Source organism: Alligator sinensis, unplaced genomic scaffold (genome assembly GCF_000455745.1).
Source record: "Alligator sinensis unplaced genomic scaffold, ASM45574v1 scaffold1097_1, whole genome shotgun sequence".
Classification (NCBI taxonomy): Eukaryota; Metazoa; Chordata; order Crocodylia; family Alligatoridae; genus Alligator; species Alligator sinensis.
The window spans coordinates 302,017-316,337 of record NW_005841950.1 but is presented as its reverse complement, the minus strand read 5'-3'; the positions used below and the strand labels follow the sequence as shown (position 1 = coordinate 316,337).

Genomic DNA, 14,321 nt, shown 5'->3' with positions numbered 1-14,321 from the left:
CTCGCTGCGGGGAGGTGCCCGGCGGCGCTTGCTGTGGCTGAGTGCGGGTTTGTAGGGAACTTCCCAAATCACAGCTGGTGACTGGGAGGAGGCTGCTTGCATTCGGGGCTCCCCCCACATTGTGTGTCTGGTGTCAAGGAAAGCTTCCCTGAAATCCCCCCATTCCCTAGCGCAGGGTCTTGAGAGAGGGAATTGCTCATCCCTTCTTGTTTTGGGACTGGTGGGATGGTGTCTTGGCAGCTGGTGCCCAAGATGAGGACTCCTGTTGTTTCAGAGGCTGGGGACTTGGAAGGAAGCGGCTGCGTGTTTCCGCGAGGACGTTGCCAAGATCCCCTGGACTCCAGTCCGAGCCCTCGGCAGGGACGTCATGCTGCAGAACGAGGAGACTTTGCTCTCCCTAGGTAAGGGTGCCCGTCCCCGCAGGCGCTAGAAGCCGTGGGGTCTCCAAAGCCGACAAGCTGGTCCCTCTAGATAACAGGGAAATTGGCCATACAATCTGTAGAAACTCTGGGTGAGAGACTGCTCCTTCCACCATCCTTGCCCTGGGTGATAAGATTTTGGGAGGGAGTGGAGCTCTGAATCCATCCCCAACCTGGAGTTTCCCAGGGAGAGGTTGGGTTGTGTGCCCCGCTGGGCGTTTTTCACTTACCTGCACATTTTTATGCATGGATGTCTTGTCCCTCCTGCTGTCCCCAGGGCTGGCACTGTGCTTGCAGGGGCTGAGGTCTCAGCTGGGTTGGGAGGGGGTAAGAGACTGCCCAGGAGGGCTGTGCCAGAGCCCTGAAAAAATGCCCCAGTGTGTGTGGAGTTCCCCAGATCTCCTGTAAGGAGAACTAGACGTCTCCTAGAAACCATCTCATCCCCAACAGGGCTTCCAGGATCCTTTCCCATCTGGTTTAGTCAGGGGCACACATCTGCCCAGCATCACTGGACCCTACTCTGTGTCATTAGCACTGAAATCATGCTCTTGCCTCATTCCTTCTGCTGGAGCTGGATTTGCAGTTCCCAGATCCCCTGTGATCTCCAGCTGGAATGGGGTGGGGGAAGATCTGTGGGTATCGGATCATCAGGGCTCCGAGGGAAGGGTGATCCTGAGAGAGATGCATGTGGGTGAAGAGTTCAATATGTGGCCATAGACACCATCTAATGCAGTCACAGAGCCCTCACTTGGTTCTGCCTCATCCTACCCAGGTCTCAATTGATCAGCTAAGTGCTGCTTGCCCACCAGCTGAGGGTCCCTCCTGTCTTGGGTTTGGAGGCAGGACAGAGGGTCTCCTCCCCCTCCTCATCCTCCTCTGATGAGCTCCGGAGGGAATCACTTGGCAATTCTGGCAGTTGAGTTTCTTGTCTTCCTTTCACATTTCCTCTCTCCCTCCAGCCCCTGAAAGGCCTCATGTCTGCCTCCTCTCTCTCCTCCCTTCCCTGTTTCTCAGCAGGTGATGGCACCATGAGGGCAAATAAGGTGGAGAATCCCCAGCATCCTGGACTGGAGCAGGGGAAACTCCATGAGATAGTCATGGGAGGAGCTGAAGGCGATGTTCCCCAGGGTCCTAAGCAGGAAGAAGCTCTTGAGAGTCAGTGCAGGCCAAGGGAGTGGCAGGGAAAGCTCCTGAATGGGACAGAGGTTGACTCGAGTACAAGAGGGCAAGACTTCAGGCATGGGAACAGAGTCACAGTCCACTCCAGAATCTGCAGTAAAGAGAAACCCTGGGAATGTGTTGAATGTGCCAGGCTATTCCAAGGCAGCTCCAAGCCTTCTGCGCATCAGAATGATGTCAGCTCTAGCTTGACTCTTTTGACCCCTCAGAGCATCCACGCAAAAGAAAAAGGCCACATGTGCCCTGACTGTGGGAAAAGTTTCCAACGGAGGAGTAGCCTTTTTCAACACCACACCATTCACACAGGGGAGAAACCCTACGTGTGCCCTGACTGTGGGAAGAGTTTCCGCCTGAAATGTTCCCTTATTCATCATCAAAGGCTTCGTCCAGGAGAAAGTCCTTATGCCTGCCCTGTGTCTGAGAAAGCCAACAAGTCGCAGCCCAGTCTTACTCTGCATCAGAGCATCAGCACAGAGGAGAAACCCCATGTGTGCCCCGACTGCGGGAGGCGGTTCAGACGGAGGGGTAACCTTATTGAACATCAGAGTATCCACACAGGAGAGAAACCCTATGCCTGCCCTGATTGCAGCAAAAGTTTCAGACGGAAGAGAAACCTTATTCAGCATCACAGCATCCACACAGGAGAGAAACCCTTTGCGTGCCCTGACTGTGGGAGGAGTTTCCGTCTGCGGTGTTCTCTTATTCATCATCAAAGGCTCCGCCCAGGAGAGAGTCCCTCTGCGTGCCCTGGCTCTGAGAAGACTGACCCACAGCAGCCCAGTCCTGCTCCACAGAGCATTGACACAAGAGAGAAACCCTATGTGTGCCCCGACTGTGGGAGGAGCTTCATTCACAAGAAGAGACTTACTCAACATCAGAGCATCCACGCAGGTGAGAAACCCAAATTGTTCCTTGACTGTGGGGACAGCTTTGGTTGGATGAGTTCCCTTATTCAGCCTTCAAGCACCCTTCTGTGTGTGGGAAAAACCAGCAGGGTGAAGGTCTCCCTCAGCTCTCCCCAGATCCTACTACCTGGCTAAAGGCTGCAGGAACTCACACTGCAGGGCCAAGGGCTTGGGTTGCTCTGCTGCAAGTGGGGGGTGGTGCAGTTCTGGACAGTAGGTGGGGTGGATGGCTTGAGTTATGGGGGTGGCTGGTTGGCAGGGATCAAGTGGGAAAGGGAAGACGCAGAGAGAAGATGTAAGTGGCTGAGGTGCATCTTCCTTGGTCCCACAGACCCCACCCCCAGCATGGAGGACAAGGTTTTTTTTCTCGCTAATTGCATACATAAAGCTTTATCCAGCAAGGAATGAAACCCATGAGTATTTGCCCTCTAGCAGGGACTGAAGCCCCTATTGATTTCTCCCCTTGCTGCTTTCTGTCTCCGACAACAGGCTCCAGAACAATCTCCACGCTATGCTCCAGATCACCACATAGTCCCAAGGAACAGGGAAGCAAACTGGCTGCAGTGGCACCAGAGCAGGTGAGGGATTGTCAGGCAGTTTCGCAGGGAAGAGTGGAGGGCTGTTTGGTGAGGGTAGGGCCAGTCAGTAAAGGACCAAAAGAGACAACGAAATGGAAGCCCTTCTGCCATGAGGAGCAAAAGATGCACTACAAAGGCAGTGTGGAGAACCCATGAGGTGCAGCTGGCTGCCAAACACCAATTAATATTGTTATAGAAATAGAGATTTATTTATTTAGTCATTACTAGACTGTGACTGGCTACATCTTGGGTGATGCCATCTGGCACGTGTCTGTACCCAACTGTGGAAATAGTTGGTACATAGTTTTGTTCTTGAATAATGTCCATTTCGCCCACATCCTGGGTGCATATGTGGTTGAATGAGGAACTGGGATCAGAGCAGCTGCATGCAGGGGTATAGATTTGCAGGCATCTCCAATAGTTCCTCCCCTCAACCTCATGGTGCTGAAGAGGTGAGGACATGCCACTCCCATCCTTGCTCAATACTGAGGAGATCTACACTGTAGATCGCTCCCTCACCCCTGCCCCCACTACAGAGGAAGGCAAAAGTTCCATAGTTCTTGCTGTTTTGGGGCAGTGTACCTTGTAGTTGTACAACAGAGTTGTTTGTATATTTTTAGCAATATGTTAGACAAGAACTTGTATGGCATGGTTATGATAGGGATGGTCATTCCTTGAACAGAGAGTTGGACTAGAGTCTCCTGACATCCCTTCCAGCCATACTTTTCTATGATTCTGTGATTAAGCACAGGCAGAGAGGGGACCCCCAGAAAGATTCCTGTACCTGCAGCCCACTTGGATACCATGCCAGCCTGATTTTTCTCTACATCAGATTTTTCTAGCTTCCCATTAATCAGAACATTCTCTGAAACGTTGGAATGGGTCCCATGCAGTTGGCTTGTTTCAGGGGCCTACTAAAGTAATTTGGAGTTGATTTTGGTTTTTCCCTTCAATCAGGCATTAAATTCAGGGGGCAGTTTACTCCCTGCTGTTTGTCCAAAGCAGGAAATTGCCTGTAGAGAGAGATGGTGCTTATGGCATCCTCACTCCCAGGAGAGACAAACCTAATGCATTGTGGGCATCATGAATAATCCCCCCAACCCCCACATTCACCTTGAACGATTTGCTCACAGTGACCATATTGACCAAGAGCAAGTGGGTGATAATTCCTGTGCCCAGAGTGGTAAGTTCATGGCAGAGTTTTCCAAAGTACAGCTAATAGTTGTAAGAAGGGTGATAAAAATGCATGCATTCTGGTCTTGCCACAAACCCCTTTCCTCAAATTCCTTCATTCCCATGTGGAAGCTCCCTGGAATTTGAAGAAGGGGTTTTTCACCCTTCGTGGTCTGGGGCATATGGGATCATGTCTCAGCAATAGATGCTTGAGATGTGGAAACTTCTTGTTTCAGGGGCCGGTGACCTTGGAAGAAGTGGCTGTGTGTCTCCCTGAGGGGAAACAAGCTCTGTTGGACTCCAGTCAGAGAGTCTTGTGCAGGGATGTTATGCTGGAAAATAATGAGACTCTGGTGTCTCTAGGTAAGGATTCCTTTCTCCTCAGGATTTAGAAGCTGTGGGGTCCCTGAAGCAGATAGGTTGGTTTTTGGGTAGGGTTCTTCCATGGCTGCCTAGATTTCAGGGGAATCGGCTGCATAATCTATAAGAGCCCTGGAATAGGCAGACTGTTCCTTCCACTGGCCATGCTATGAGAGAAGAGATTCTGGTATCAAATGGAGATGGAAATCCATCATCTCTAAAACTTCCCAGGGAGAGGTTGGGGTATGTGCCTTGTTGGGTGTTCGTTACCTTAGCTGCATATTTGCACACACAGATGTTGTATGTCCCTCCTAACCTCCCCCAAGACTGGTCCCTTGCCTGGAAAGGATGAGGTCCCAGCATGATTAGGAGGAGGTGAGAGGCTACACAGCTGAACTGTGAAAGGAATTCCTCAGTGTGTGGAGATACTCGGGTTTCCTGTAGAGGGAATCGTGCATCTCCTGTGGGTCATTCAATGTTCAAAAGTGTTTCCAGGGACCTTCCCCGTGTCCTTGAATAATCCAGAGAGACCAGCCCACCCACCTTATCTGGAACCCACTCTGTGTCACTAGTGCTGTGAAATGCTGGTCTTGCCTTGTTGCTTCTGCTGGAGCTGGATTCCTAGTTCCTATATCCTGTGTGATCTCCTGTCTGAATGGGGAGGAGGTCCATGGGTTCCAGATCATCAGGTCTTCAGATGGAGAATCAGATAAATGGGCACTGATGGCATCCATGACTGGCACAAATACCTGGGATTCCCATCAGGGCCCTACAGGCCCCATCTGTGTTTCTGCCTCATCTAACTTAGGTCTCAATTGACTGACTAAATGCTGTTATCCCCATGACAGGTATCACTCAAGGACTTTTCCCAATCTAATACTCTCTGAGGGTCCCTCCTACTGCAGGTTTGGAGATAGGACATAGAGTCCCCTCTCCCTCCTGATTAGGGCTCCAGAGGGATTCAGCTCTGCATCTTTGGTCTTTCTGACTGTTAGATTTTTGCCTCTTTTTCACAGTTTCCCATGTCTTTCAGCCCAAGGAATGACCTCATGTCTGCTGTCTTTCTCTTACATTAGGCAATGAGACTGTGAAGGAAAACAAGGCTGAGAATCCCCAGCTGTGCTGTTGGGGGCATGCAGAACTCCCTGGGACAGCCCTAGGAAGAGCAGAAGGCAATGTTCACCAGTGTCCCAAGCAGAGAAAAGCCCATAAGAGTCCATGCAGACTAGGTGGGCAGCAGGGAAAGCTCCCCCAGGGAAGACCAATTGAATCCGGTCCTGGAGAACAAGGGTTTGGGCACGGGAATGGAGCCACAATCCACTCCAGAATCTGCAGTGAAGAGAAACCCTGGGAATGTGTTGAATGTGCCAGAATATTCCAAGGCAGCTCAAAGCCTTCTGCACATCCAAATAGCACTGATGCTAGCTCAATCCACTTGACCCCTCAGGGCATCCCCTCGGGACAGAAATTCTACATGTGCCCTGACTGTGAGAAAAGTTTCAGGCGGAGGAGTAACCTTATTGAACATCAGAGCATCCATACAGGAGAGAAACCCTATGCCTGCCCTGACTGTGGCAAAAGCTTTAGACGGAAGAGAAACCTTTTTGAACACCACAGCATCCACACGGGAGAGAAACCCTTCGTGTGCGCTGACTGTGGGAAGAGTTTCCGTCTGAGATGTTCTCTTATTCATCATCAGCGGCTCTGCACGGCAGAGAGGCCGTGTGTGTGTCCTGTCTTGGAGAAAACCTACAAGTCGGGGCCCAGTCTTACTCGGTATCAGAACATTGGCACAGGAGACAAACCATACACGTGCCCTGACTGGGGGAGGAGCTTCATGCACAAGGAGAAACTTATTCAACATCAGAACATCCATACAGGTGAGAAACTGTCATTGTGTCTTGAACGTGGGGACAGCTTTGCTCAGATGTGTTCCTTTATTCAGTCTCGGAGCACCCACACAGATGAGGCCCTTCTAGTGTGGTGTTGCTAGGAAGAGTGAAAGGATGAGTGCCTCCCTCGCCCCTCCCTTCCCCCCTCCCAGCTCTGCCTCAAGGGTAGAAAGTGGAAGGAGCTCTCGTATTGGGCTGATGGGCCTGTGCTATGCTGCTGCAAGACATGAATGTGCATCAGTGGGAAATGGTGTGAGTTCAGGCAGCAGGTGGGGTGGATGGTTTGGGTGTCAGGAGTCAGTGGTTGGCAGGGATCATGTGGAAAAGGGAACATACAATTGAAAGATGTGAGTCACTGAGATGCATTTGCTTCAGACCCCAAGACCCACCCGTGTGGAGGACCAGGGTCTCTTTCTGGCCAGTTTTGCTCTCAGGGCTTTTTCCAGAAATGAATGAAGCCTGGGAGGATTTGGGTTGTAGCAGGGACTGAAGCCTCTTCTGAATTCTCCCCTTGTTTTCTCTCTCCAATGACAGGCTCCAGAGTTACATCCATAGTTGGCTCCAGATCATCCCGTATTTCCAAGAGACAGGAAAAGGAAGTGACTGCTGTGGTCCAGGTGAAGGATTGTCAGGCAGTTTCCTGGTGGGGGCTTGCTCTGGGTGACTGAGGGGTGGCATCAGTACAGGAACAAAGGAGACTGGGGAGTGGAAGCCCTTCTGCCGTGAGAACCAAATTACATGCCTCAAACCAGTGTGGAGGGACCAGGGGGCACAGCTCGTACCAGACACCAATTTGCATAGAGATAGATTTAGTTACCCATCAGCTAAGAAACAGGTTGGCGACTGGCTGCATGTGGAAAATATCTCAGGTGATGCCAACCAGCATTTGTCTGTGACCCTCAGGGTGAAATAAACTGGCACATAGCTTTGTTCTTGCTTAATTTGCTGTCCAATCCCCTTCACCTTCAGTTTGTGCTGGTGGTTGAGTAAGGAACTGAGATCAGACTGGCTTCCTGTGGAGTACACTTCTAAGTATTTCTGAGAACATGCACAAATGAAGGCAGGGAGGGGACCTGCGAAGAGATTCTTCTCCTTGCAACCCTAAATAGGCATAGTTTGTCCTTGGTTTTCCCATGAATCAGGCTTTTGTGGCTTCCCTTTGGCCAGAACATTTGCTGAACTGTTGGAATGTATCCCATCCAGTTAGCCCATTTCAGGCACCCAGAGGCCACTGTGGTTGACTGGTATCTCCCTTCAGTTGGGCTGTGAGTTTAGGGAGTCTTTGACCTCCTGAGGTATGTCCCCATGAGCAGATACATGCATTTCCCCAGGGCCAAACAGCAGCAGCAGCACAATATGTGCTGCTGCTCCTTGTCCCCAAGGAACACCCATGCCTGTGTGCTCTGGCGTAGGGCATGTTGCCCTGGGTGGGGTAAGAGAGGCTGGGGCCAGTATCCGGAAGCTGCAGCCATGGCAATCCAGCAGCAGGGAGCTTGGCCAGCAACCAGAGTGTGGTTTTGGCTGGCCAGGCTCTGGTTTTGGGTGGTGCAGGTGTGCCATCCTGCTTTTTTTAGGCATGGGGTTTTTTTACACTGGGATCTCCCAGCGTCAGACCTTTCCCTTCCCCTTCCCCCTGTGCTGCAAATTAGCAACATGGATAATGCCTGCATGTGTGGCATGTTCAGTGTGCAGTCCTGCAGGTATGTTTACAGTCATGCATACCACATGTGCACACTCATCTAGATATGTCCCTGGTGTGTTCCGAGGTAGGACGTGGCCACGAGAGAGAGGGTGAACGTGTGCATCCACTCACCTTCATACAATCTGAGGCTGTTCTACTACAGATGAGAGGGAGACCCCTTCTCTTTGTCTCTAACTCCTCACATTGCCATGCACCCTGCTCCTGTCCCCCGCCATCCTCTGTTTCCCTGTTATACCTGAACCGCAGGTGGATTTGAGGCAGCTGGGGAGCTACAGTAAATGAGACCTCAGATCACTGGAGTCATACAGGATACATGGATTTGTTGACAGATTAAACAAAACAAAGCAAAATGATAAGATACATTTGATATATTGCTCGGCAGTGTTGCTGCCCAGGATACGTTGGCAGGCAAGGGAGCTTCTTGCCCTTGCCTGTGGTTGGTTGATGCCTTTGATCCCACTCAGTTTCCACTGTACTTCAAATGATTTCTTCTCTTTGTATCTTCTTTCTTTATCCAGACTACCTGACCAAACTTGTGTTTTTCCTTCTCTTCTTTACTTCTTATTTTAGAATTCAAAAGCCCCTCTCTCCTCAGCTGTCAGCTTGTCAGCTTCAGTTGCAACATGACCTTAACCATTTGTTTTCCACATGCTTCTCCCTTTCATTCTATATGTTTTCTCCCTTCCCTATTGTGGTCAGTCCAGATATATGCTGCTTTGCATTAGTCTATACGTAATGCTGACTTCAGCTCTAGTGTTCAGCAATATAGCTATTTATGTTATACTATTGTCTGAAGCTTGTCATCCTAGATTTGATAGATAGTCTCTGTGATAGATAGAATAGATTATTCTTATATTGTTTCACAATCTTAAAAAGTTACTTGAAGGTAACTGCTTTTTGCAAGGCAGCAACAAAAAGCAGGTTCTCCCAGAAGCCTCTTAGGCTTGACATATCTTCCAGGAGCCTCAGGTTACTTGCAGAACAAGGGGCATAGGCTACATCTGTCTCCTTCCACATCTTTGAGAAGTCCTATCAACTCCTCAGGGCACAAGTTTGGAAGGCAGAACTTCAACATTGACAGCAAGAGGAGCTTGTGGCCCTCTTTTACTAGGGGAATCCTCACTCCACAGCTGAGAAGTATAGGGCAGTGTTGCCATCTTGATTAAAACTGTTTTAATTGTGCTCCTCCCCTCCCCAGATCATTGGGACAGTTTTGCAAACCACAGCTGACAATTTTGAGCAGGGTGACAAAATCAGCCTAATCAACAGCTGTGTGCATTTGGGTCTCCCTACTCAAGTGTCTGTTGCTAAGAAAAGGTTTAATCAAATTCTCTCATTTCCTAGCAGAAGTTCCATGATCTCTGTGGAAGGGGATTTTCCAGCTCCTCCCCCCCACCCCCACCTTGTTCTTCCCTTGAAAGTAGACTCTTGTTATTTCAGGGGCTGGTGACATTTGAGGATGTAGCTGTGTATTTCACCAAGCAGCAGTGGGCTCTGCTGGATCCCATTCAGAGATCCCTCTACAGGGACGTCATGCTGGCGAATTATGAGACAGTGGCCTCTCTGGGTAAGGATGTCTGCCTCCTCAGGGGGCCTCTGGTGCACCCAGGTTGGGGGTTGCTCAGGGGTTCTTTCCTGGTTGCTTAGATTTCAGGGGTCCCCAGGACTCTGGATAGGGAGACCTTCCCCTCCACAGCCTGTCCTGTGAGAGAAGAGAGTTGGCAGAAATGTGGGAGTGCTAATCCAATCCCAAAGCATCCAAAGTAGAGGTTGGGCATGTGCATTTCTTGCTGTTTTTAAATGTGGAGACCTGTGGACAGATATTTCCTGTGTCCCTTTCTCTCTCCAGAGTTGGCTCAGGGAAGGGCTCAGTCTCAGCTGGGTTAGAAGGAAGGAAGAAGCTGCACAGCCATGTTGTGTGCCAAAGTCCTGAGAGAAATGGCCCAACATGTGGTGTTCCCTGAATCTCCTTTGAAGGGGAAACATTCCTCTCCCTGAGACCCCTGACACTTGTAACACTCTGCTCTTGCCTCTTTTCTTTCCTTGGAGCTGGATTTCCTGTTCCCAAACCGGACATGATCTCCCACCTGGAACAGGGGGAAGAGCCATGGGTCCCAGATCAAGAGGGCTCAGAGGGAAGGGATGCCCCGAGAGACATTCACACAGGTGAGGATTGGCCAGAGAATATATCCATCACTGACCCAGACAAGTGGGATTCTCCCCCAGGGCCCCAGAGGAGCCCCCTCAGCGTCTCAGGTCAGGACTGTCCTATGTAAGGACTGTATCCTCATGACACATGCTAATCTTGGATTGCCTGCAAGTGTGACTCATTCTCCCCCCCTCTCTCCTCCCCCCGCCTCCCGAGTTGCCTGGTGGGACGTGGAGGCAGGATGGATCCTCTTGTCCTTTTCAGACAAAGGGTTTGAGAAGGAGCCAGCCCCTGATTTTTTTTCAGTGTCTCTTGCAGTTGTTTTGAAACTCTTTTCCTGAAAGCCCTTTTGCCTCTAGCTCAGGCGGTGACTCTTGTCTGCATTGTTTCTCCCCTCTCTCTCTCCATCTCTTGTGTCTTTCTCTCCCAGCCGGCGTTGGAACAGTGAGTGAGAATGAGGAAAGGAATCCCCAGCAGCTATGTCCTGAGCAAGCAGAAGCAGATGGAGCGTCACTGGGAAGAGCTGCAGGGGACATTTCCCAGGTCTCTGAGCAGGAAAAAGCTGAAGAGAGTCAGGAGCAGCTGAAGAGGCAGCAGAAAATAGTCCCTCAGAGGAGCCCATGGAAATCACCCTTACAGGGGGAGGGTTGGAGGATTGTAATGGGACTGTCAAAAACCTACAGTGAAGAGCAACTGAATGATTATGGAGGAGAAGCTTCTGACACATATCAAAGCTGTGTGCTTGTCGTATGATGCACTCAGGGAGATACCACATGTATGCCCTGACTTGAGAAAAAGCTTTACAAAGAGGGATTAGCTTAGTGCCCATCATCTAATTCCTACAGAGAAACTACACACATGCCCTGAATGTAGAAGGTGATGCTTGAAGCAGTTTCCTTGTTGCACATTGTGTAATCCAGAGGACAGAAACTGTGAAACTGGCTGTGGGAAAAGCCTCAGCAGTAGTGACTACCTACTAGGCATCAGAAAATCCACAAGGCAAGAGACCCTGGAAACCCTGCAGGGAAAGCTTTGTCCAAACTAAGACCTTACTAGGCACAAAAGAATCCCTATAGAAGAGTGGATAGTACCTGCAGTCTGCTTCACTCATGGGTGGCCTGTGTGAAGATTGTGGATCAGTGTGGGTTGGGTTTCAATGAGAACAAGTTGGTGGGGACTAGAGGAGGCAGCATCATTGGTAAGAGCAGAGAGTTGTTGTTCCAGGCCCAAGGAAAGTCAGCAATGGGATCAGTAGGAGGTACTTCTGCAGGTTCCATGAATTTCTATTCAGAGAAGAGGTAGAATTGACGCTTGCAGTTTGCTTCTGAGCAGATCTATGGTCCCTTGGGTTATGTAGAAGGATATCATTGAGGGAAGCATCAGGGGGCCCTGTCTCAGAAATGTCTCTCTAGCCTTTGGGTGGTGTACTTCTTGAATGGCAATGTAGTGACTATATTAAAGCAGGATCAGGATCACGGTGTGAAACACAAGATGCTTGTACAGCTTTCAATATTGTAGTTGCTGCTACACAAACTGTCCCTGCCTGTCCAAAGCATTTGAGTTCCCTTAGCTTCTGTACCGCAGTGTTCTGACCATGAGTTACTTGTGCCTTGGGCAAAGGGGATGGGGAATCAAACAGGCTGGGAGCGTGCAGTGAAGGTTAGCAGCACATATTGACGATGATGATGGATTTGGTATTTCATGGAACTAAATACATTTGTCTGAGAACTGCCCAGTGCTGTTGTGGATGGAGCTGGCTGAGTGGGGGGAAAAGAGTAAAGCTGAGTCACTGGGCAAAAAGGTTTTACTTCCCATCTGCCTGAGCTGCCTGCCCTCCCCTTGGCAGCAGAAGGAAAGGTAATTCCACCCCCAGCTACAGTATTAGAAATGGCTGGATTCACAAGGGGATAGTGGCATTGTACCCATGAGCACTGCAGCACCCAACTTGTACATGTTTTTCTAACTAGCAAAGTGTCCAGCCTGAGGTGGGGCACAGGGGCTCCCAGAGCAGAAATGGAGGGTTAGTCTTGTCTACACAGCAAGGGCATCATTCCCCAGCTAGGCCAGGTCAAACCATGGCTCACCTTGACGCCACCCCCTGTGCCCACAGACCTGCTCCAATCCCAGAAGCATGCTGGGGAGGCTCTCAAAGGTGTTCCCCTGAAGCTGCTTTTAAGACGTCCCTGCAGTCGGTCTTAAGACCTCAGTCTGTGACAAGCTCACTAAAGGAAACCAGAGTTCGGCTATGACAGATTTGGGTTGAGAGCATAGAGGTCATCTTGAGCCTAGGTGGCCCTGGAGGAAGGTGCTATCTCCCTTCCTGTCTAGCTTCAGTCAAGTGCTCCTCACTGTACCCAGACTGTGCCAATTTATTCTAGCTGCCAGTCTTGGGCCAACGAACAGGCACAAGAAAGTCCCAGGTCCCCTCTTGGATATACTAGAGAGAACACTAGAACCCTTCCACGTTGCATAGGCCAGGGATGTCACAGATAGGGCTTGTAGGCTGAACTGGGCCCATGAAGCCCCATCATTTAGCCCCTGGTGTTTCCTCTAGGTCTCAGGGTTGACCTACGTGCTGCACATGGTGCATGCTGCACTGCCCCATGGGCAGGGCCTGAGATGCACAGCACCCATTCCAGCTGGTTTGGGACCTGCATTGCATGCTACACGTGTGTGGTGCTGGTCTTGGATGCATGCTGCCTGTGGCAGCTGCTCCAACCAGTTCAAAACCTGTACTGTAGGTGACACCTATCCAGGACCAGCCTGGGCAGGTGCCATTTGCAGCGTGCATCCCAGAGTTGCTGGAGCCAGTAGCACATGCAGCATGGGTCTCAGCCTGGACAGGGCACATGCCATGTGTGTTTGTCCTGGCACATGGAGCAGAGGCGGTAAGAAGGGGTCCGTGGGGCACCTACGGTCCATAGACTGGCCCTGTGTCACCTGTTCAGCCCAGAGGAGTTTGACAGCAGTAGTGTATGGCATTGCAACACTGCACTACAAAGGGGGCTACAGACAACCCAAGTCCTTCAGTCAACAAGTGCACTGATTCAGGGGGTTGTGATTTGTCCTACCTGGTCTGGTACAAAGTGTCCTTGCCAACCTTGGCTGTGTCCCTCCAAATGGCAGCAGAGTGTCCCTGCTTCCTCTGTGCTAATTTCTCCTTCTGCATTCACCTGTTCCAGGTCACAGAGGGCTGATGTCCGGGGGCATAGAGTGCGCTGCCCAATGCTTCCTGTGAAGACAATAGGGAGCCTCCTGGTATGATCTTCCAAGGCTGGAAGGAAGATGGAAAAGCACCTTTCTGAGTTACTGCTATCATGCTCAGGGGAGCGGGCCCTGGAGAAAGGTGCTGTAAAAGGCCACAGCACAGCTTGGGCAGCTCATGCTGGGGGTGGGCGCAGCTGAGAAGTGTGGGGCCTTGAAGCCTTGGTTTCTGCTTACAGTGCTGGGGCAGGAGAGGGCTTTAGCCACCAGGAAGGCCCGCAGGGTGCAGCTGGTCGAGCTGTCTGTAAAGGACAACAAGGCTGAGAACCACGCTGACGCAGCTTAGGAACAGCCCTGGGGTTCGCAAGCAGAGACGGGGACAGTGTTTGAGGACAACGTTGTCTGACGCCAGCCGGCGCTCCAGTGGCTGCGCTTCATCCGGACTCGGGTCCCAGAGCAGCAGAGGCTGACCCCGAGGCAAAGGGAGCTGTAGGGGCAGTCCAGCTGTGCCCTGGGTGCTGGTGACTGAGCCCAAAGCGATCGGGTGTGCTCCCTCCCGAGCCCAGGGGGTAGGAAGGAAAGCAAGGGTGTGATGGCATACAAACTGAAGAGGTCGAGCCGGGAAGCAGTTCCTAGTCATCCCGCAGGGAAGGCTCGGTTGCAGCGCCAGCAGATCGTCCCAAGCTTCAAGCTACTGCTGATCACGCCAGGCCTGGCCGGGCTGCCGCTGCCGCGGGTCCGGCAGGCACGGGGGGCCCTC

General features: G+C 51.1%; 1 protein-coding gene and 1 long non-coding RNA gene across 2 annotated transcripts in view; one reads left to right on the top strand and one right to left on the bottom strand.

The window, feature by feature from the left end:
• Positions 1-14,321, top strand: part of LOC102384269 — a 33,793-nt gene that overhangs the window by 4,121 nt on the left and 15,351 nt on the right. Inside the window, exons 3-12 of the mRNA XM_025199869.1 lie at positions 275-401; positions 1,434-2,489; positions 2,993-3,081; positions 4,491-4,617; positions 5,691-6,494; positions 7,041-7,123; positions 9,649-9,775; positions 10,258-10,374; positions 10,788-11,107; positions 11,486-11,555. Coding sequence (XP_025055654.1) covers positions 275-401; positions 1,434-2,489; positions 2,993-3,081; positions 4,491-4,617; positions 5,691-6,494; positions 7,041-7,123; positions 9,649-9,775; positions 10,258-10,374; positions 10,788-11,107; positions 11,486-11,555 — 2,920 coding nt within the window. The remainder of the gene's footprint in view (positions 1-274; positions 402-1,433; positions 2,490-2,992; positions 3,082-4,490; positions 4,618-5,690; positions 6,495-7,040; positions 7,124-9,648; positions 9,776-10,257; positions 10,375-10,787; positions 11,108-11,485; positions 11,556-14,321) is intronic.
• Positions 11,112-14,315, bottom strand: LOC112549706. Its single transcript, XR_003093216.1, has 3 exons — positions 14,163-14,315; positions 13,429-13,631; positions 11,112-12,114 (listed from the first exon to the last, which is right to left on the bottom strand). It is a non-coding gene; the product is annotated as an uncharacterized LOC112549706 (long non-coding RNA).